This window comes from Anabrus simplex, chromosome 1, assembly GCF_040414725.1.
Source record: "Anabrus simplex isolate iqAnaSimp1 chromosome 1, ASM4041472v1, whole genome shotgun sequence".
Classification (NCBI taxonomy): domain Eukaryota; kingdom Metazoa; phylum Arthropoda; class Insecta; order Orthoptera; family Tettigoniidae; genus Anabrus; species Anabrus simplex.
In genome coordinates, this window is record NC_090265.1 from 143,005,894 (window position 1) to 143,028,994 (window position 23,101).

General features: G+C 37.1%; 1 protein-coding gene and 1 long non-coding RNA gene across 5 annotated transcripts in view; one reads left to right on the forward strand and one right to left on the reverse strand.

The window, feature by feature from the left end:
• The window catches only part of LOC137503035 (uncharacterized), a 51,175-nt gene extending 48,705 nt beyond the window's left edge, over nt 1-2,470 (forward strand). Inside the window, exon 3 of the long non-coding RNA XR_011019009.1 lies at nt 951-2,470. This is a non-coding gene — a long non-coding RNA (uncharacterized lncRNA). The remainder of the gene's footprint in view (nt 1-950) is intronic.
• LOC136885079 (uncharacterized) overlaps nt 1-23,101 on the reverse strand; it is a 1,401,330-nt gene that overhangs the window by 351,737 nt on the left and 1,026,492 nt on the right. For all 4 annotated transcript variants that reach the window (XM_067157511.2, XM_067157504.2, XM_067157532.2 and 1 more), the window contains one exon: nt 2,631-3,216. In XM_067157511.2, the coding sequence (XP_067013612.2) occupies nt 2,631-3,216 (586 nt within the window). The remainder of the gene's footprint in view (nt 1-2,630; nt 3,217-23,101) is intronic.

Here is a 23,101-nt window from a genome sequence, read left to right on the forward strand (position 1 = left end):
CTTTACATATTGCTGACTGAATACTTCTGCTTTTTGAGGATCCTCACGTACACACTCCCCTTGTTCATTAATTATTCCTGGAATGTCCTTCTTGGAACATGTTTCTGCCTTAAAATACCTATACATACCCTTCCATTTTTTACTAAAATTTGTATGACTGCCAATTATGCTTGCCATCATGTTATCCTTAGCTGCCTTCTTTGCTAGATTCAATTTTCTAGTATGGTTTTCTAGTATGGTTACAAGATATTAGAATCATTCCGTATTTTTTTTTTACAATTTGCTTTACGTCACACTGACACATATAGGTCTCGTATCAATAATGGGACATTTAAGGGCTAAGAGTGGGAAGGAAGCGAGCATGACCTTAATTAAGTTACAGCTGGGCTCAGTGGCTCAGAGGGTTGAGGCGCTGGCCTTCTGACCCCAACTTCATAGGTTCGATCCTGGCTCTGTCTGGTGGTATTTGGAGGGGCTCAAATACTTCAGCCTCTTGTCAGTAGATTTACTGGCAAGTAAAAACTCATGCAGGATGAAATTCTGGCATCTCGGCATCTATGACAACTGAAAAAATAGTTAGTGGGACATAAAAACATGAACATTATTAATTAAGGTACAGCCCAACATTTGCCTGGTGTGAAAATGGGAAACCATGGAAAACCATCTTCAGGGCTGCAAGCTGATAGCTTCGTGACCCAAACCGGACAGCCATTTTCTCGGTCAAGTATCTTCTAAAGTTGCATCAAGATCTATTTATTGTATGTGTTTCACTGGTTCTAAAAATATGTTTAAACAGACTTTAGCATTTCTATATAAATCGTATGACAATTTCAATACGTGACTTCAAGGAAAACTTTATTATCAATATGTTTTATAAATTCCTGAAAAAGTTTAGTTTGTTAGGAAATGCTGAATAATTATGCATACAACTGATTTTTTCTTTCTTTCAGAAACACGTCACCATGGGGAAGAGAGTGAAATAAAAATTAACAGAAATTATACATGGAAGCACATTATATTGGTTCTCACTGAGAGAAAACACACACTGAAGGAAGAGAGAACTCTCACCTCAAAACTGTATGGCAGCATCTAGTACCAGTAGCTTCTTCACACATCTGACAACTTCACAACAATTTAAACTTACAATTTTCTACTTCCTGAGATAAACTTCCTTCAATGACAACCTCTCTCAGAGAAAAGTGAGAAAATGAACTGTTGGGTTACAGGACAGAATATATATTTCTTGGTTCATTGGAATTGCAGTTGACATTATAAACATGCTTACCTGATAAGATAACTTGTTCAGGAGATATCATTTGTTTACCTTTAGATACATAAGACATCAATAATGCAACAACACTGGCAGCAGATATCTAAGAATGTTACTTACACCCAACAAATGAAAGAAAATGACAAACTTCAAGAAAATATATGAGACTATAAAATGAAAGTAAGAAAAGTAATAACATTTTCAAATCAAATGAAAAGGGAAATTTTGAAGTAGTTATTATTATGCAGGATATAAAGCCATCTTAAATTAGAACCAATAGCGGTCAAAAGGTTTATGCTATATTTGCACCTGTGAAGATACCAGGTAAAATCATATCTATTATTTACATGGAAGAGTAGATACCCCAAATTAACCATAATTATTCATGATAGATAACCAACGAGACCCATAAACATCAGATTGAGGAAATTTATACCAAAAGAAAAATAAACTCATCTATGAGTCAATTGTTGATATCTTCAGAGAAAAATACCACACTGAATCCATGATTGTGAATGCCGTAACAATAGAAGCCAATTTTTTTTTATGAGCTGTGTAACCAGTTTGGAATTGCTGAACTGTTCATAAACACACTCGTCATAACGATGATTAAAAGGTTTAATTGGCATATTTAGGAACCATACTCATGGGCATCAACACATTTAATTGATTTCACCCAGATTTAAAAAGAAAATGGGTTTTTCAAATACCAATATGTCATTTTAAATAGGAATTTACTGCACGTCTTTAGGTATTTTGCATCAACACAGCAACTACGAAAAGCTACAAGATTTTCAAATGACATAAAATTGTTTTTATGTCATCATCATCATCATCATCATCATCATCAAAGGAGAGGCAATATATCAAACACAGGGAAAGAATTATCACTATCTTTCTCTTTCTTTGTAGCGTACACTCTCTTCACCCTTCCTTTGCAGCCCTCTCCGCTCTCTTTCTTTTTCTGTGTGTATGTGCTATTGACTGCATTCTTAACATGTATGTTGTTACTCTCTACCCATTTCCTTAAACCTTTTTGAAATCCTTAAATACCTGATAGATTCTGGTTACAATTAAACAGACGTTATAAGTGAAAAGGCTCTTCATATTTATTTAAATGAAATTTTTGTAGCAAGAAATGTGATTCTTATAGGATATTGTGCTTATGCATGACACAGACTACAGCTATATTATGGTGAATTGCAGTGAACCTTGGAAAGAAGTAAAGATATACAAGTATAACACAAATATCTTCCTAAAAAAATATTAACCTCTAAAACCTTTATATGCTTGAAAGCAATGACATTTTTGTGCCAAAGCAAGCTATTCTGCTTTACTGGATAATAAAATAACAACTTACCCAGAGGATCCAATGCTTCCAATTCTGGATCTGTTGTATCATAAGAGTTGTCTCGACTTTTTGCTGCTGTGAACATTTCTTCAACAACTGCAGCCGGACTTTTGAGGAGATTTGCACTTTCTTTACTTAATGAAGTAACTGGTTGGACAGGTCTATTCTCTGGGGATGATGAAGAAAGTTTGGATGACGTACCATTGCCACGGCTGCTCCTCTGGATAATCTCGCGCTCTATTTCCGTAATTTGACGTTTCATTAGTAACACCGTAGGATTATTATTGTCAGTGTCAGATGCATGACCGGATGACAGTCCATCCTCTAACACAGGCATACTAGAATGAAGTCTCATAGAGTCTTGAGGGCCACCTGTTATGTCCCCACTACCACCCCCACCACCTGGTCCTTCACTTTCCATCAGCAGAAGTGATACTTCACTATCAAGATCACCACAATTGGAGTCACAGTCTGTAGTCTCAGGTGAAAGAGTGAAATTCCGACTATGACCCACCTGAAGACCCACTTCAGTATCACCAAGGTCTTCAGTTGATCCAGTATCAGCTGAGAGATCTAGTAGGTGACTTTCCTGCTCCTGAAAACATGTCAAAGTGTTAAGAGGTCTATAAGCAATTTCTGTTCAAAGATAAAGATTTTCATTTTCACTTCTAAAAGTCAGACGTAAATTTTCATGAGATACCAATTCTGCCTACCAAGGTAAAATAATATGACCTGAAGTTTCTCACAGCAAAGATTTTTATATACTTGTGGACCTGAAATGGGAAGAAGAAAGGTCTCTAGGTATCTACACAACCATCTTCAATCTGTGTTTTTCAATACTTCTCCAGAAGAGCTATTCAAAACTGTTTTCTTGTAAATGATCAATAGAACCTGGATTTTTATATTGTAATAGGTTAGAATCCAAACTTACTTGGTCAATAGCAAAGGTCACTGAGCCAGCTCTATGGTCAGATAAAGTAAGGTGCATAAACTGTAGAAGTTCTAACAGGCCATACTGAAATGTTCATGGAAATTTCTCTGAAGAACTATTGTGCACGCTAGAAGATTTTTGCTACTCGCTTAAATACAGTAAGTTTGCTTTCTAACCTATTACTGAACAAAAATCTGGGCTCTAAAAATCAATCAGGCAGTGAACCTTGGCAAGAAGTAAAGATATCCAAGCATAACACAAATATCTTCCTAAAGAAATAAAGAAATCAATCAGGCAGTGAACCTTGACAAGAAGTAAAGATATGCAAGCATAACACAAATATTTTTGTAAAGATATATTAGGCTCTAAAACCTTTGTATACTTGAAACCATCAGTCATTTTTGTGTGCAACAACATGAAAAGTCCATTTGATTTGGCTAACTACAAGTGCCTATTTAAAATGATCTTAACATTGATGCTTTCATTGCCCGCAATGGTAGACATTATATGGGCTTTTGGGCTTATGCTGTGTCAAGAAAACAAGGTGAAACTCGTTACATTTTGCAGAGAACTTTGCTCCGTGTCTTCAGAAGAAAATCTCGACTGTTCCCAAGGAAGCCTTCTACAATAATGAGGGTTTGAATTTAATAATATTTAATTAGAATATTTTTTGAATTCTTAAATTCAAACCCTCATTATTGTAGAAGACTTCCTCAGCAACAGTCAAGACTTTCTTCTGAAAACGCAGAGCAGTTCTTTGCAAAATATAAAGAGTTTTACATTGTCTTCTTGACATGGCATAAGCTCAAAAGCCCATATCATGTCTAAAATGAACATGCTATAAGAAAAGAAGTCACTCAGAAGTTTATTCAAGAATGACTGAATCATCACTTTGGGAACATAATAGGTTAGATGAGAGAATACTGTTCAAAACTGAAGGCATTCTGTTTTGAATTCCCAAAATTCATAATGCATCTCTTCACAGTGTCCATATCGGCATATTCTGCTGAGAGTTTTCAGAACTTCACAACTTATGAAGCAAGAGCATCTCAATTGTGTGGCAGTATTTCATGTTAATTTAACCAGAGCTGAAGAACTGGCTTCCAACTCCTTGATGAGTTAATGTATACAACTATCAATTAATCAATTACTACTGATCTGCATTTAAGGCAATCGCCCAGGTGGCAGATTCCTTATCTCTTACTACATCTCTAACTACAGCTGGGAAAAATTAGTATTTTTCTTGGGGGTATCTAATTGAAGACAATTCAGTATGATGAGAATGTGAAAACTATCCAGTTGGTCAAATACAACTTCTAAAGGAAATTAGGATGCAAGAACTCAAACACAGTTACAGAATTATATGAATCATCCTACTAAATAGACATATTCAGATTCACTATTAAGTTGAAAGAAGATATATGATGGTTCAACTTTTCAACACTTAAAATAAGAAATGTAAGTTTTACATTCCTACTTAATTATAATTGGTACCAGTTTCGACCAGTATTCTTGGTCACCATCAGTCGATCACAAATAAGTATAAAAGACAATGCACAGGTAAACAAAATGTGAAGATTAAATAATCCTGTCAGGTGCTGTTTGTGAAGCACTATAACACTTTAGGGAGCAGTGTGTGTTGAAATTTCAATGTTATGAAGAAGTCTAAGAATCAAATATGTATTTTTCAGTTGCAGTTCATGAGGCACTGTATAATTTTAGGGGTCAGCACCACTTGTCGATAGTTCTGAAAATATTGAAGAAGTCATAGATCAAATATGTAAATGTACTACGGAGCAAGTTCTTGAAGAGTAGCAAGACATATGTGCCGATCAGCACTGTGCTCCCAAAAGTTTGAGGAAATCCAATGAAAAAATTTAAAAAGTTCAAGTATCAAACCTTTAAATGCTGATATGAGTGAAATAGGACAATATAGTCGTATATTATTTGTCGAAAGAAATACATTCAAGTTAAAGGAATTCGTATGTTAGACTCTTGAAGTTACTGAAACATATGGCATAGAAAAAACAAAACAGAAAAAAGAAATACTAAAATGCACAAAATTAGAACAGTTGAGGAGTGTAATGACATAGCATGTTATATCTTGAAGGTAAGAGTTGAGGTCGACCTTAGAATAGCATAACGTATAAATTTGAAAGTTAGAGTGGTCTAAATCATTAGAGATGTTACAAAATATAATTCAATTAGGAGAGGGAAAGAAAAAAGAAGGAAGGTATTAATTATATTTTCTAACATCTCTAATGATTTAGACCACTCTTAACTTTCATAATTATATATTACGCTATTCTAAGATCGACCTCAACTATTACCGTCAAAATATAACACGCTATGCCATTACACTCTTCAACTGTTCCAATTTTGCACTTTTTAGATTTTTTTTAAATCTTCACAATTGTTTTTTCTATTTCATATGTTTCAATAACTTCAAGAATCTAACATACAAATATCTTTAACGTGAATATATTTCTTTCGACAAATAATATACAACTATATTGTACTATTTCACTCATATCAGCATTTTTGAAGGTTTAATACTTGAACTTTTTAAATTTTTTCATTGGATTTCCATAAACTTTTGGAAGCACAGTGCCAATTGGCACATGTCTTGCTACTCTCCAAGAACTTGCTCTGTACTACATTTACATATTTGATCTACGACTTTTACAATATTTTTGGAACTATTGACACGCAGTGTTGACCCCTAGAATTATACACTGCCTCATGAACTGCAACTGAAAAATACGTATTTGATCGTAGACTTCTTCATAACATTGAAATTTCAACACACAGTGCTCCCTAAAGTGTTTTAGTGCTTCAGAAACAGCAACTGACAAAATTATTTAAACTTCACATTTTATTTATACTTATTTGTGATCGGCCGATGATGACCAAGAATACTGGTCGAAACCGGTACCAATTATAATTAAGTAGGAATGTAAAACTTGCATTTCTTATTTTAATAGCATTGAAAGGTTGAACCGTCATATATCTTCTTTCAACTTAAATGAACTCACTTCAATATGGAACACTATGAAATTCTTATCTCCTAATATTCAGATTCCTCAAATCACATTAAAAATATAAGAATCCTTATCAAACTTTGTACAAAAGGATACAGGTATGTTTAGTGAGCAATTTATATTGTCCTTGTAAGAAGGACATGGCTAGGAGGAGTCTGGAATGGTGGAAGATACTGAAGGGCAAGTGGTGGTAGGACAGACAATTATGAAGAGGCTTGTTCATTCCTACACCTGGCCTGCTGGAGTGGAGAACCAATCATGGTGATGAAACAAGTCATACTGCTGGAAAAGAAGAGTGGATTAAGTCTTTTCAAGCTCAACACTGTCACACTATCTCATCATCATCATCATCATCATCATCATCAATGTCCCACTCCAGTCGCCCGGGTGTGGTTAACAAGCCTCCTCCACTCCTTTCTGTCCTTCCACTTTTCCTGCTCTATTACTTCCGCCACATCCAATCCAGCTTCTCTAATGTCCTTCCAAAACTGATCCATTCGCCTCTTCTCAGTCTTCCAACTGGTCCCTTTCCCTTAACTTCTCTTTCCAATTCCCTTCTTGCTACCCATTCGTTTCCCATTCCTTTTACATGTCCGAACCATCTCAGTCTTGCTTTCTGTATGTTCTGTACTAACGGTTCTATCTATAGATTAAAAAAAAACACACTCAAATCCATTTATTAAGATGCATTTGTTAACTTGCATTTGCTATTTCAAAAAACCCACTAAACTTCATATTTTATAAAAAAAAATGGTGCACTTTTCGATTTTCAGAATTTATTGATTATGTATTTAAACATATTTATTTATTTATTTATTTATTTATTTATTTATTTATTTATTTGGGAAACCAAAACAGCGAGAAGCCGAATTACAGAGTTCCGGAATGAAATACATATTTACAATAGAGTAGCACAAGGCAAGCATAAAGAAAAGTGGAAGAATAATGACGAAAAAACATCTAACGATAAAAATAGAAGAAAAAATTAAAAACTAACATAATTAGAGACACAACATATAAAAAAAATAAAAATAATAAAGGCTAAAGAAACAACGAGAAAAATTGTTGAACGTAAAACGAAGAGAAGAACTTATAGCTAGGCACAGTAAGATAAATACAGATATAACATTTAAGTAATGGAATAGTACAGTAAAAAATAAATAAATATTATATTATGTACAAAAGAGAGGACAACAATGAGAAGAGAAAAAAGGAATATGAAGAAAATGAACTAGGTTAAGGAAGAATCGATTAAAGGAGGCATACGAAGAAAAAACGTCCCAAGTTCCTGTCAGAAGATAAAGAGTTAAGGAGGGTTGGTATGCGGATAAATAAACTTCTTTGAACGAGAGAGAGGCAGGAATACAGAATATGAAGGGGCGTTGTCTGCTTATTAGCTGTTTAACATAAATGTATTGTATACATTATGATCTGGTATTTTAAATATTAGTACTCTAGTATTAAGGATTGTATATATCATACTTTTATCTTTCCATTTCTGTTCATGTCTATTTTGCTGTTTATGTATTGAATTTTATCAGAGAAATTGTATATTTTGTATAAATTACAACCCTGACACACCTTATGGTAAAATAGGGTTCACAGCACTTTGGAGATTAAATAATAATAATACTACTCTTTTGTCAGAAATCACCAAGAACAAATCATGCTGCTTTTCTTTCAATCTTTTCCCATTCTCTTATCAAGTAGTAAGGCCAGTAAATCTGACATGCGTTGGATGTAAGCTTTGGGAAGGCAATCTTTCTGATTATATTAGACAAGTTTGCGAAATTAATAACTGGTTCGATAGAAGGCAGTTCGGTTTTAGGAAAGGTTGTTAAAAAAAATGGCGTATGGCTTTTAGTGCCGGGAGTGTCCGAGAACGTGTTCAGCTCGCCAGGTGCAGGTCTTTTGATTCGACTCCCGTAGGTGACCTGCACGTCGTGATGAAGATGAAATGATAATGAAACGCACGTCAGCCCTCATGCCAGCGAAATTACAGTAACCAATGATGGTTAAAATTCCCGACCCTACTGGGAATCAAACCCGGGACCCCTGTGGCCACAGGCCAGCACGCTAACCATTTAGCCATGGAGCCGGACTTAGGAAAGGTTATTCCACTGAAGCTCAACTTGTATGATTCCAGCAAGATATATCTTGGATTCAGGAGGTCAAATGGACTGTATCGCGTTTGATAAGGTGGATCATGGATCATGGGAGACTACTGGCAAAAATGAGTGCAATTGGACTAGACAAAAGAGTGACTGAATGGGTGGCTATATTTCTAGAAAATAGAATTCAGAGAATTAGAGTAGGCGAAGCTTTATCTGGCCCTGTAATAATTAAGAGGGAATTCCTCAAGGCAGTATTATTGGACCTTTATGTTTTCTTATATATATAAATGATATGTGTAAAAGAGTGGAATCAGTGGTAAGGCCTTTTGTGGATGATGTTATTCTGTATAGAGTAATAAATAAGTTACAAGATTGTGAGCAACTGCAACATGACCTCGATAATGTTGTGAGATGGACAGCAGTCAATGGTATGATGATAAACGGGGTTAAAAGTCCTCTCAGTTTTAATTACTGTGTTGATGGAGTGAAAGTTCCTTTTGGGGATCATTGTAAGTATCTAGGTGTTAATATAAGGAAAGATCTTCATTGGGGTAATCACATAAATGGTATTGTAAATAAAGGATACAGATCTTGCACATGGTTATGAGGGTGTTTAGGGGTTGTAGTAAGGATGTAAGGGAGAGGACATATCTCTGGTAAGATCCAAACTAGAGTATAGTTCCAGTGTATGGGACCCTCACCATGATAACTTGATTCAAGAACTGGAAAAAATCCAAAGAAGAGCAGCTCGATTTGTTCTGAGTGATTTCCAACAAAAGAGTAGTGTTACAAAAATGTTGCAAAGTTTGGGCTGGGAGGAACTGGGAGAAAGAAGACGAGCTGCTCGACTAAGTGGTATGTTGATGTAGATGTTGATTCCCATAGGGAATGTCCCATGTCCAACAATGGACCATTTATATTGGTATTAAGCGGTATGTTCCAAACTGTCAGCGGAGAGATGGCGTGGAATGACATTAGTAGACGAATAAGTTTGAGTGGCGTCTTTAAAAGTAGGAAAGATCACAATATGAAGGTAAAGTTGGAATTCAAGGGGACAAATTGGGGCAAATATTCATTTATAGGAAGGGGAGTTAGGGATTGGAATAACTTACCAAGGGAGATGTTCAATAAATTTCCAATCTCATTGAAATCATTTAAGAAATGGCTAGGAAAACAACAGATAGGAAATCTGCCACCTGGGCAACTGCCCTAAATGAAGATGAGTATTGATTGATTTGATTTGAAAGTCCTCGTGTAGGTCTCATACACTAATCGGGGTCTTACAAGAGACTTGTATACCCTCTCCATTACATTCTTACTACAATCCTAAATACCCTCATAATTATGTGAAGGGATGTGTAAAGTTTCTTTACAACCTTGTTACTGTGATTACCGCAATGAAGATCATTCCTTATATTAACACCCAGGTACTCACAGTGATCCTCATGAGGAACTATCACCCCCTCAACTGAGAGGAATTTTTCTCTTGGTGTCCAGCGCCATGGCTAAATGGTTAGTATGCTGGCCTTTGGCCACAGGGGTCCTGAGTTTGATTTCTGGCAGGGTCGGGAATTTTAACCACCATTGGTTAATTTCGCTGGCATGGGGATGCGTGTATGTGTCGCCTTCACGATCGTTTCTTCCTCATCACAACGCGCAGGTTGCCTACTGGCGTCAAGTCAAAAGACCTACAGCCAGCGAGCCGAACATGTCCTTGGACACTCCTGGCACTAAAAGCCATACGCCATTTCATTTCATGTCCTCTTGGTAAAACTTTCAACATGATTTTTTGTCCTATTTACCCTCTGCTTTTCATCTCACAACATTAAGTTTATGATTGTTGATGTCTTTTTGTAGTCTCTCACAATTCTGTTACTTACTTACTACTCTGTACAGTATAACATAATCTGCAAATAGCCTTATCTGTGATTCCATTTTTTTCCCTCATATTTATATATGTAAGAAAACAAAGATCAAGAATACTGTCCTATGGAAACCACCCTCTTGATCATTATAGGATCAGATAAACTTCATCTACTCTAATTCTTCAAGTTCTATTTTCCACAAATTTAGTCACCCATTCAAGCACTCTTTTGTCTAGTCCAATACTTCCCATTTTCATCAGTAATCTCCCATGATCTACCCTATCAAAAGCCTATCAAAGGTCTTTAAACTGTTAAGTTTTTGAGATATAGATACACTCATTTAAAAAAATTCACCACCCTTTTCACCCTCTTAGCCAAGGAATATCCAAAATTCCTCCCTTAGTGAGCACCTACATTGTAATATAAATGTATCCTCAAAATTTCATTTCTTTATGTCCAGTAGTTTTGGCTCAGTGATAATGAAAATTTACAATGTCCAATAACGGACCAACTATATTGGTATATACTAGATTTACTCATTCGGAACAAATATTTCAGGTTCCCTATGGGAATCAACATCTTTATCAGATGATGAATCAGTCAGTCAATCAGTCAGTCAGTCCATGTTATTTTATATATATAGACTACCTTAATTCATCATCATCATCATCATCATCATCATCATCATCATCTTCATCAGCAGCAGCCAATTCTATCATTACATGATGTGGCCTCTAAGTCGTGAACTCAGGTAAGTCTTTAGCAGAACTCTCCAGGTAGAACGGTCTCGAGCAGTTCTCTGCCAGATAGCACCAGCTATTCTCTTGATGTCTTTGTCTCATCTGTCTGGTGGTCTTCCTCTAGGCCTTTGATGATCTCTTGGACTACATTCTAACATTAGCTTCGTCCATCTGTCATCGTCCCTTCGAGCAATATGTCCAGCCCATTGCCATTTTAAGGTGGCTTTTCTCTCAAGAATGTCATTAACTTTAGCGATTGATCTGATGCCATATGCTCTCTTCTTATCTTTCCTTGTAAAACCCAGCATTGACCTTTCCATGCCTCTCTGTGCTGTCCTAAGTTTCCCTTTCGTAAATTCATTCAGTGCCCAGGTCTCACAACCATAAGTCAGCACAGGTAGGATGCACTGATCATAAACTATTTTCTTCAGATTTACTGGCATATTTGTTCTGAAGACAGTTGAGTTTCTTCCATATGCCTGCCATCCTAGCTTAATGTGTCAAAAAATTTCTGGTCTTATATCACCTTTCATATTCATCAACTGGCCCAGATAGATATATTCACTGACCTTCTCTAACAGCATGTTGTTGATGTTCATAATTCCTGCTGTAACCCACTTGTTGGACACGACTTTTGTTTTGGAAAGGTTCACCTTCAAGCCGACTGACTCACATTCCATGGCAAGATCATTAACTAATGTCTGGAGTTCGTCACTGTCATTTCCCAGTAATACAATGTCATCAGGAAATCTCAAGTTGTTAAGCCTTCTGCCATTGATCCTTATACCCTTTCCTTCCCAATTTAACTTCGACATTGCCATCTCCAAAACAGCTGAGAATAGCTTTGGAGAGATTGGATCACCTTGTTTAACATCTCTTCCGATAGGGAATTCTGAAGTTGCTTCACCGACATTAACAAAGGCTGAAGAGGTCTTGTAGATGTTATTGAGAACCCTGATATAAGCCACTTCAATTCCCTGCTCATCTAAGGCTTGTAAGATAGCTGAATGGCTGATTGTTATCAAATGCCTTTTCAAAATCAATAAAGACTATACACAGAGGCATCTGGTATTCATTTTCTCTGCTAATCACTTCACACAGAGCCAGAATGTGGTCCATTGTGCTAAAGCTGCTGCGGAATCCTGCTTGTTCAACTGGCTGGGCTGAGTCAAGGGTAGAGCTGATTCTGTGTAACAAGATCTTCATAAAAAGTTTGTACAAAACAGAGAGCAAGCTTATAGGGCGATAGTTTTGGATATTGTGAATACTTCCTTTTTTATGCAATAATACTATCTTTGCTTTATTCCATGATGCTGGGATTGAAGCATTGTGTAAACAAGAAGTGAAGATTTTAGCCAAGTGGTTTACTGTTTCATCACCTGTAAGCTTCAAAATATCAACAGAAAGATCATCATCACTGGCAACAGTTCCTTTCTTTGCGTTGTCTATAGCATATCTGACTTCTGAAGGAAGTATATCTGGAACTTTAGTAGTGAGGAAAATAGCCCCCTAAACACCAACCTACCCAAAATATCCACTTCCTATTCCATCTCTAGGTAAGCCAATAAGCTCAACACTAGTGGACGGGGGACTCTTGAACTAGGAGGCTATTTTCCTGTAACATTAGGAATAAATCTCCAGCCACACAGCACAGGCCCATTTTTTAGAATCATCGATCAAAATATTATTTTTATCATTATCTTAATTTATTTTTTATATATAGCATTTTTTTTCTCATCCATTTCACGTTATGTGCATGTTGCTGTTATATAAATAAGACTGTGCTCAAGTACTTTTTCCGAGCCAGTCCATGCATATAACATTATAACTCACTCGCCACATAACCATTCCCTGTACCATCGCAACCCCCCAGTGAAATAATGAAGCAACAGCCAAGAAGAGACGAAGATACTCTAATCGTGTACTTCCCTATACCGAACTTTTTGGAATGCCCAGAAGTCGAGTGCGGGGCTGTATACACGGTTGTCGAATGGACTTGCGCCAGAAGATCGATAGTTCGGCACCTGGAAATGAAACATGGCATCAGAGTAAAATACACACGGTACTTCTGCAGCAAGTGTGAGGATGACTTGCAACAGTGCCCTACCAAGTACAAGTGTCCGGTCCAAGGTGGACATTCCCCGGACCCCTCACCAGCCTACTGCGACCGTTGCGATGAGTGCAGCAAGCAATTCACGACCAGGAGCGGTCTAATCAACCACAGGAAAACAACAGATAGGGAATCTGCCACCTGGGCGACTGCCCTAAATGCAGATCAGTATTGATTGATTGATTGATTGATTGATTGATTGATTGATTGATTGATTGATTGATTGATTGATTGATTGATTGACAGTTCGCACCCGTGACCCCACAGCACAATGATTTTCCAGTACTGCGACAAGTTTACAATTTGTAAACCATTGGGGAACAATCAGGTGCAAATCAAGTCATATATAAAAAGACAAGAACAATGAAAGGAAAATATCTATCTATCTATCTATCTGTCTATCTATCTATCTATCTATCTATCTAAAAGAACATGTCCTGACTGACTGACTCATCGGTGAGCCAAAACTACTGGACATAACAAAATTAAATTTTGAGGACACATATTACAATATAGGTGCTCGCTAAGGGAGGATTTTTGGATATTCTGATGCTAAGGGAGTGAAAAGGAGGGTGAATTTTTAAAATGAGTGTATCTATATCTCAAAACTTTAAAAGTTTACAGATGTAAAAACTGGTATTTAGAATCTCCTTTAAAAATAAAGAAACACACATTTTTTTTGTTTTTGGAAAATCCCACTAGGAGGGGTGAAAAAGGGTTAAAAAGGGATTGAATGCCTTTAATGAGGATACTATAATAATAATAATTTCATGTGGCTATTTATAGCTGAGTGCAGCCCTTGTAAGGCAGACCCTCTAATGAGGGTGGGCAGCATTTCCCATTTGTAGGTAACTGCGTGTTATTGTGGTAGAGGATAGTGTTATGTGTGGTGTGCGAGTTGCAGGAAGTTGGGGACGGCACGAACACCCAGCCCCCGGGCCATTGGAATTAACCAATGAAGGTTAAAATCCCAGACCCGGCCGGGAATCGAACCCAGGACCCTCTGAACCGAAGGCCAGTATGCTGACCATTCAGCCAATGAGTCGGACAATGAGGATACTTACATCTCAGAAACTGAAGATATTACAGACCTGAAAATTGGTATTTGGAATCTCCTTTAAGAATAAAGAAACTGGTATTTTTATTTTTGGTTTTCAGAAAATCCATTTAATGGGAGTTAAACAGGAGTGACAAATGGGGTGAATTTTTTGAAAGACTGTATCTATAGTGTATCTCAGAAACATAAAAAGTTACAGATGTAAAAAGTGGTATTTGGAATCTCCTGTAAAAGTAAAGAAACACAGGTGATTTGTTTTTGGAAATGAAAAAGGGTTGAAATTTTAAAATGAGTGTGTCTACAGTATATCTCAAAAACTTAACATGTTGCAGAAGTGGAAAATGGTATTTTTATTTCTATTAAAATCTGTATTTTTTTCTTTTTAAAAAACTACTTGGGTGGGGGGTAAAAATGACTGAAAATGGGGTTGAATTCTCTTTATTAGGATACTGATATCTCAAAAACTGACGATGTTACAGACGTGAAATTTGGTATTTGGAATCTCCTTTAAGCATAAAGAAACACGACTTTGTTCTTTGTGGCGGGGGAAGCAATTTAATGGCGGTGGGGTGGAAAAGGAGTTGACACCAATTGATTTTACTGTTCATAATGTACTTGATTCTGATCACAAACTGATAATTTTAAATCTTTCCTGGGTTTGTTTTCAAGAGCCATCTTTTCCTTTGAAGAACTTAGAAGTTAGATTACAGTAGATTCTCCTGGCATATAAATAAAAATTTAAACACATTTGAAATAAACGATAGGAATGATATTGAGCGTGCAATTGTTCACCCCTATAATAAGGTCAATAATGCACAGAAGTAAGTTATATCATTCGTATCGCCAGACATCCCACGCACTTGCCTACGTGCGACAATGGTGCTGGTCACATTGTCAACAATGACAACGGCAGCAGATATAAATTACCGCCAAGTAGCAGTCTTGCATCTTGCTGCATTGCCGTGGCATACAAAACATCAATAATAATAATAATAATAATAATAATAATAATAATAATAATAATTTTCTGGACCATCGTTAAAATGTGCGGACCGCGCTGGGAACGGGTCCTGACCGGGTAATGACTAAGAATGCAGTCCGGCTAAGGCTTCAGTACCGCCATGGCACCCAAGACGACACCACGCCGGATCTCCTCAAGGATTTGATCCATATTTAAAATGCTTTTAGGAAACAATGGCAAAGATTTAGGGACCCAACTGACCGGGCGGAATACCTGGAGCTAGCCCGAGAAGTATGAAATCAATTGCTGGGAAGAAGGATTGAAAAATCAGAGGAACTTTGCCGTCAGATTGCAAATTTTGGTGGATTATATATAAAATGTTAAGCATTCAATTATAAATTTTTAGTATAATACTGTAGCGAAGCACGGGTATCTTGCCACAGTAGTATATATATATATATATATATATATATATATATAATAATGTGACTTGACTGACCGACTGGCCGATTGATTCATTATTGCCGAGTCAAAATTACTGGTCATAAAGAAGTGAAATTTTGGGGATACATTTATATTACGGAGTAGGTGCTCAATAAGGAAGGATTTTTGGATATTCCGATGCTAAGGGGGGTGAAAAGGAGGGAGAATTTTTAAAATGAGTATTTCTATATCTCAATAACTGAACAGATTTACATAAAAATTGGCATTTGGAATCCCCTTTAAAAAAGAAAATTCACTTAAGGTGATGAAAAGAAGTGAAAAAGCGGGTGAATTTTTAAAATGAGTATATCTCATAAAATTAATATGTTACAGGCGTGAAAATTGGTGTTTGGAATCTCCTTTAAAAATATGTTGTTGTTTGAGTCATGATTCCAGAGACTGGTTTGATGCAGACCTCCATGACACCCTAGCCTGTGCTAACCTTTTCATTTCTACGTAACTACTGCATCCTACATCTGCTCTTACCTACTTGTCATACTCATACCTTGGTCTACCCCTACCATTCTTACCACCTAAACTGAACAAGTCCTGGGTGTCTTAAGATGTGTCCTATCATTTTATCTCCTCTTCTCATCAAATTTAGCCAAATCGATCTCCTCTCACCAGTTCGATGCAGTGTCTCTCCATTCGTGATTCGATCTATCCACCTTGCCTTCAGCATTCATCTGTAACACCATATTTCAAAATCTTCTATTTTCTTTCTTTCTGAGCTAGTTATCATCAATGTTTCACTTCCATACAATGCTATGCTCCAGACAAAAGTCTTCAGAAACATCTTTCTAATTCCTATATCAATATTCGAAGTGAGTAAATTTCTTTTCTTAAGAAAGCTTTTCCTTGCTTGTGCTAGTCTGCATTTTATGTCCTCCTTACTTCTGCCATCGTTAGTTATTTTACTACCCAAGTAACAATATTCATCTACTTCCTTTATGACTTCATATCCTAATCTAAAATTACCTGCATCACCTACCTTCGTTTGACTGCACTCCATTACTTTTGTTTTGGACTTATTTATTTTCATCTTGTAATCCTTACCCAAGACTCCGTCCATACCATTCAGCAACTTCTCAAGATCTTCTGCAGTCTCAGAGAATGTAACAATATTGGCAAATCTCAGGGTTTTGATTTCCTCTCCTTGGATTGTGATTCCCTTTCCAAATTTCCCTTTGATTTCCCTTACTGCCTCATCTATATAAACACTGGAAAGAAGGGGTGACAAAATGCAGACTTCCTTCACTGCTTTCTGGATTGCTGCTCCTCTTTCAAAGCCCTCAATTCTTATCACTTTGGATTGAATTTTATACAAAATATAGATAATTCTTTGTTCTTGGTATCTGATCCCGATCACATTCAAAATCTCAAACAGCTTGGTCCTATCAACATTATCAAATGCCTTTTCTAGATCTATGAACATGATGTACGTGGTGGGCTTGTCCTTAATTCGATCCTCTAAGATCAGACGTAAAGTCAGGATTGCTTCATGTGTTCCTACATTTCTTCTGAAGCCAAACTGATCTTCTCCCAACTCAGCTTCAACTTTCCTTTCTATTCTTCTCTAAATAATGCATGTTAAAATTTTTTAGGCATGAGATGCCAAACTAATGGTGCACTAGTTTTCACACTTGTCAGCACCGGCTTTCTTGGGAATAGGTATAACAATAATCTGCTGAAAATCAGATGGGACTTCTCCTGTCTCATACATCTTATAAACTAAATGGAATAACCTTGCCCTGCTAGTTTCTCCGAATGCTGTCAGTAATTCAGAGGGAATGTCACCAATTCCAAGTGCCTTGTTCCTATTTAGATCCTTCACAGCTCTGTTGAATTCTGACCTCAAAATTGGGTCTCCCATTTCATCAGCATCAACATCCTCTTCTTGTTCCAGAACCATATAATTTATGCCTACCTTGATACAACTGTTGGATATGTTCCTGCCATCTTTCTGCCTTGTCTTCTTTCCCTAAAAGTGGTTTTCCATCTGAACTCTTAATATTCGTACACCTAGATTTCCTTTCTCCAAAGGTTTCCTTGATTTTCCTGTATGCAGCATCTACTTTTCCTAGGACCATACAAACTTCAACATCATTGCACTTCTCCCTCAGCCATTCTTCCTTAGCTATCTTGCACTTTCTTATCCACTTCATTCTTTAATTACCTGTATTCTTTTCTGCCCTCTTCATTTCTTACATTCTTGTATTTTCGTCTTTCATCAATCAAGTCTAGTATCTCCTGAGTTATCCATTGATTCTTAGTTGATCTTTCCCTCCTTCCTAATGTTTCTTCAGCAGCCCTAATGACCTCATTTTTCATGACTGTCCATTCCTCTATTGTGTTTCCTTCAGCCTTTTCATTTAGTCCTTTTGCAACATGTTCTTGAAACAATCCCTCACACTCTTTTCTTTCAACTTGTCTAGATCCCGTCTCCTTGCATTCCATCCTTTCTTCAATTCCTTCAACTTCAGATGGCATTTCATGTCCAACAAGTTGCGGTCAGGGTCCATGTCTGCTCCTGGGAAAGTTTTGCAATCCAACACCTGGTTTCTGAATCTCTGTCTAATCATAATGAAGTCTATTTTATACCTTCCAGTGTTTCCAGGTCTCATCCACGTATACAGCTGTAGTCTGTGGTGTTTGAACCAAGCATTAGAAAGAAATTATGATCAATGCAGAATTCAACCAGCCAACTTCCTCTTTCATTCCTTTGCCCCAATCCAAATTCTACGACTGTAAGCCAGTCTCGCATCACAATTAGATTCTCATCACCTTTTACATATTGTATTAAATCTTCTATCTCTTCATATATTCTTTTGATTTCTTCATCTTCCGCTGAACTAGTAGGCATATAGACCTGTACTATTGTGCTGGGCATTGGTATGGCTTCATAGCTTTTATCCATGATGACTGGATGTGGAGCCGAGCATACTTGCTTCAGTGCAGACTGTGTCCATCTACATGCTGGGATCTTGTGGTCACAAAGCACTCCTGTGATATATCTCCATTAAAACCAAGGTGTACTTACATGCACACAGGCATCTGGGAGGCAGTTACCATCACTCTGGATAACTGAGCCAACAAACCTAACCTCAGTAACCTTATAAATTAAAATGGTTTACATAAGTATGTCCTATATATACAATTTGACAATCCATTCCAAACTGTCGCTGCCTAAAAGTTCATAAAGGAGTGCTTTATGACCACAAGATCTCAGCGACACTTAAGGGCAAAATCTGTAACACTGGGGTTTGCCCTGTTGTCCTGTATGGGTCAGAATGCTGGCCTGTAATTGCCAAACATGAGTGCACACTCCATGTTGTGGAAACCAGGATACTGCATTGGTCCCTCACAAAAAACAGATCATGTGACGAATAAAGATATACGGCAGTGGATGTTGATAGCACCTACTCCCAAGAAGATGCCTGAGAGGTGACTATATTGGTACGGTCATTTTATCAGAAGCAGGAAGACTACAGTTATGAAGATGGTATACGACGACATAACTCCTAATGGACAGGAGCCAAGCGGTCAATCTAAAAAGCAGTGGTTGACTGGCTCATTGAAGACATGCGTGCATTGAGCATCAGACCCGATAACACCCCAGGAAAAGTAAAATGGTGGAATGCAAGCCAACAACTGGACCCTGCACCTGTGCAGGATATAATCTAGGATGAAGAAGAAGAAGAAGTGTACTATTTAGATTTATAACAGTCTGTCAGTTACAGTAGTGCTTCTGACACAATAGTATGTACTGAAATTGGAAGGAAAGTGGTGTATCCATGGTGTTGGATTCACTGTGAAGACGAAACTGGTAAGTGATCACCATCTCACTTCTAGTGCTATCAACGACAGAATTATGACATTCCATATACCACTCTTTGAAGACAGGATCTTTCGGTATGCTAACAACCAGTTCTAGCACCAGTTAAGTACAGTCATCTTAAAGGTTCCATTGAGAGACAAACTGCTAGTCCCTGGTGCCTTCAATGCTAGAGTTGGAAGAGAGAATCAGTTCTGGGAAAATATCATGGGGAAACAAGGATTGGTAACTGCAAGCCGACAGATTATTGCTGCTTGGTCTCTGTGCTGAACATCAGCTGTTCATCATCAGTACTCAGTTCCACCTAGTGATGGGTCGAACTAGCTCTTTTGAGGAAGCTAGCTCATTCGCTCCTGCTCCCAGCTGAGAGTCAATCAAAAGAGACGACTCTTGGGAGCAGGAAGATTGGAGCGAGCCGAGGAAGTCAGACTGCTCTCTGCCTCCAGGTTCATTCATTCATTCTTCCGGTTTAGGGCAGACGGCTCTTCATGACTTCCGGTGCTCTTCAGACTACCAGGAATGAACGAGATAGCGCAAATGGTTTATATTTCCCATAACAAATGGCAACCCAATGTCCAGTTTATTGCGTTACTCTTGGAATAAAACAAATGAACAACTAATATATGCACTGTTTGCAACATTGGCAATTAATCCAATAATAATAATAATAATAATAATAATAATAATAATAATAATAATAATAATAATAATAATAATAATAATTTTGTATGGCTATTTCTAGCCGAGTGCAGCCCTTGTAAGGCAGATCCTCCGATGAGGGTGGGCGGCATCTGCCATGTGTAGGTAAGTGCGTGTTATTGTGGTGGAGGATAGTGTTATGTGTGGTGTGTTAGTTGCAGGGATGTTGGGGACAGCACAAACACCCAGTCCCCGGGCCATTGGAATTAACCAATGAAGGTTAAAATCCCCGACCCGGCCGGGAATCGAACCCGGGACCCTCTGAACCGAAGGCCAGTACGCTGACCATTCAGCCAACGAGTCGGACAATCCAATGATAAAGCTTTATATACAGTAACAAAAAATTGTATCACAAATATACAGTATTAATGGACGATATCTAATATCACTTTGCCTAAGTTCCATTCTTCTTAAATGATGTCTTTCAAGACTGAATGCACCATACAAGACATATGTTCGAAATATTGGCACTACTTCCTTTTGGTCACAGCAGTCTACTGGAATTTTTTTGAGATGAGCATGAGATGAGTCTGCATTCCTGTTCACGTAGTTTATATTTCACTCAACAAATGTCATCAGATTATTCTGTTTCAACTGGAGATACAGAAAGTTTCTCATTCCACTCTCCACATTGGAACAACAGATCCTTTTATTCAATAATGCAGCATAGGAAACATAACTGATTAAATGCGATCTTTAACAAAACTAATGGAAAATACTATCAGCACAAATGTACATATAACCATGTATAGCATCTCTTAGTACATACTGTATTTTTTCTTTTTTCACGTACAGCAGGGTTGGCCAACTGCCTGGCATGTGATGTAACAGAGACCGTGTGACGTCGGAGACCACGTGTGACGTAAGAGCGCAGAAGGTGGGGAGCCGCTGTCGTAGAGTGCAACGAAGAGACAGACTCGCTTTGTAGTAAACACGTGAAGTGCCATACATGCTGGTGGCTACGGCTTTTATAGACACTTTCCACAAAAAGCCACACAAATCCTTCTTATTTACAAATTTATCTCTTAGTTCTCATTCACACTGTAAATCTAATAAATCTAATTGTAGGTCTACATCAACGTTATCTACAACATCTGAAAATGGCGTGGTTAAAAGTTGAATATAAGTTTCCAGACACTCCAAACTGTTAAATCTAGGATCAAATTCCGAATAAAGGTTTTTTATGATTTTGACATACCTATCAATATCCTCAGCCGTATGGTTAGTGGTACAATACAGTACATATGTATGGACGAACCGGGCACATCACGGTGCGAGGAGCTATCTACGCCTCTGATCTTTTTATCTTTATGGGAAGATCTATATTTATTTGTTGAAAATGATAGGATTGCTACAGATAAATGTTTAATTTGTAGAAAAGAGCTACAGTATGTAAAATTATATAATTTACAACACCACTACAATTTGTATCACGCTGCAGATTATGATCAGTATCAAGGTGAGGAAGGGGTACGTGTAATTACAGAACTAAAAGGTAAATTAAATAACCATGTCGAGCATTCAATCAGTGAGTCAGCAGTTCGACTGAGTTATAAAATTTCATATTTAATTGCAAAGAAACTTAAACTGTTCAGTGGTGGTGAATTCATAAAGGAAAGTTTAATTCTAGCAGGTGAGGAGTTTTGTCTAAATATCATTCAAGAGTTCGAAGTTACTAGCTTGTCCGCGCACACAGTGTCGACAAAAATTCAAGACTTATCTGATGATGTCCAACTACAATTATTAGAACTGATAAAAAGCTTCCGGGCATACTCCTTAGCAAATGACGAGGGCACGGATATTTCTGACATGGCCCAAAGAAAAACTATATATTCTAATCATCATAAGTTTACTCAAATGAAGGTCAATAAAATATGGTTAAAAAGAGAAAAATTTATGTATAAGAGAAAGAAACTTCTTAATGAGAAAATGTACTTCACACATCTCTCAGCACCACTGAACTTGCTTCCTCTGGAATGGGATTCTTTCCAGAAACATATCAATGAGAAAATGGAGAACACACTTAAAATGAAACAAGAAACTTTAGATAATAAATTATTTAAGTTGAAAAATTTAGCATCTAATGGAGAAGAAAGAAGGTTAGTTCCTAATCTTACGTTTGATGAGAAAGATCACGAAAAAAGAATTGGAATTTCTCCATCTACAGATAGCCCTACAACTTATTCCTCCTCAGTTGAAGCTATAGGTGGCAGCAAGGAGGTTCTTGACACACCTATATCCCCCGCTCCTCCACCTCCTCAGGTGCAAGAGCAAGGAAGAACGCATCATCAATATTACACCAGACACAAGACTGTGAAAGAATGACAGGAGTTACTGTTCCAAAGGAAAGCAGGCTTAATAAGAATTGACAACTAAGAATTAGTTATATTTTCATCTGCATTAATAATAAGAACCACATTGTGATATCTGGTTTTCTTCATTTCGACAATTACCTATAGACTGTATAATTTATAATTTATAATTTGACCGTTTTTCATGAATTATTAAGAAAAGAATATTCATTTAGGACATACTCTCTATGGAATATTGTACAAGTGTTTCCTTGACAACTGCTTTCAATTGTAGTAATAATTTATATATTTTCTCTTGAGTTTTTGTTTGTTTTAATGTTGTCAATCTTATG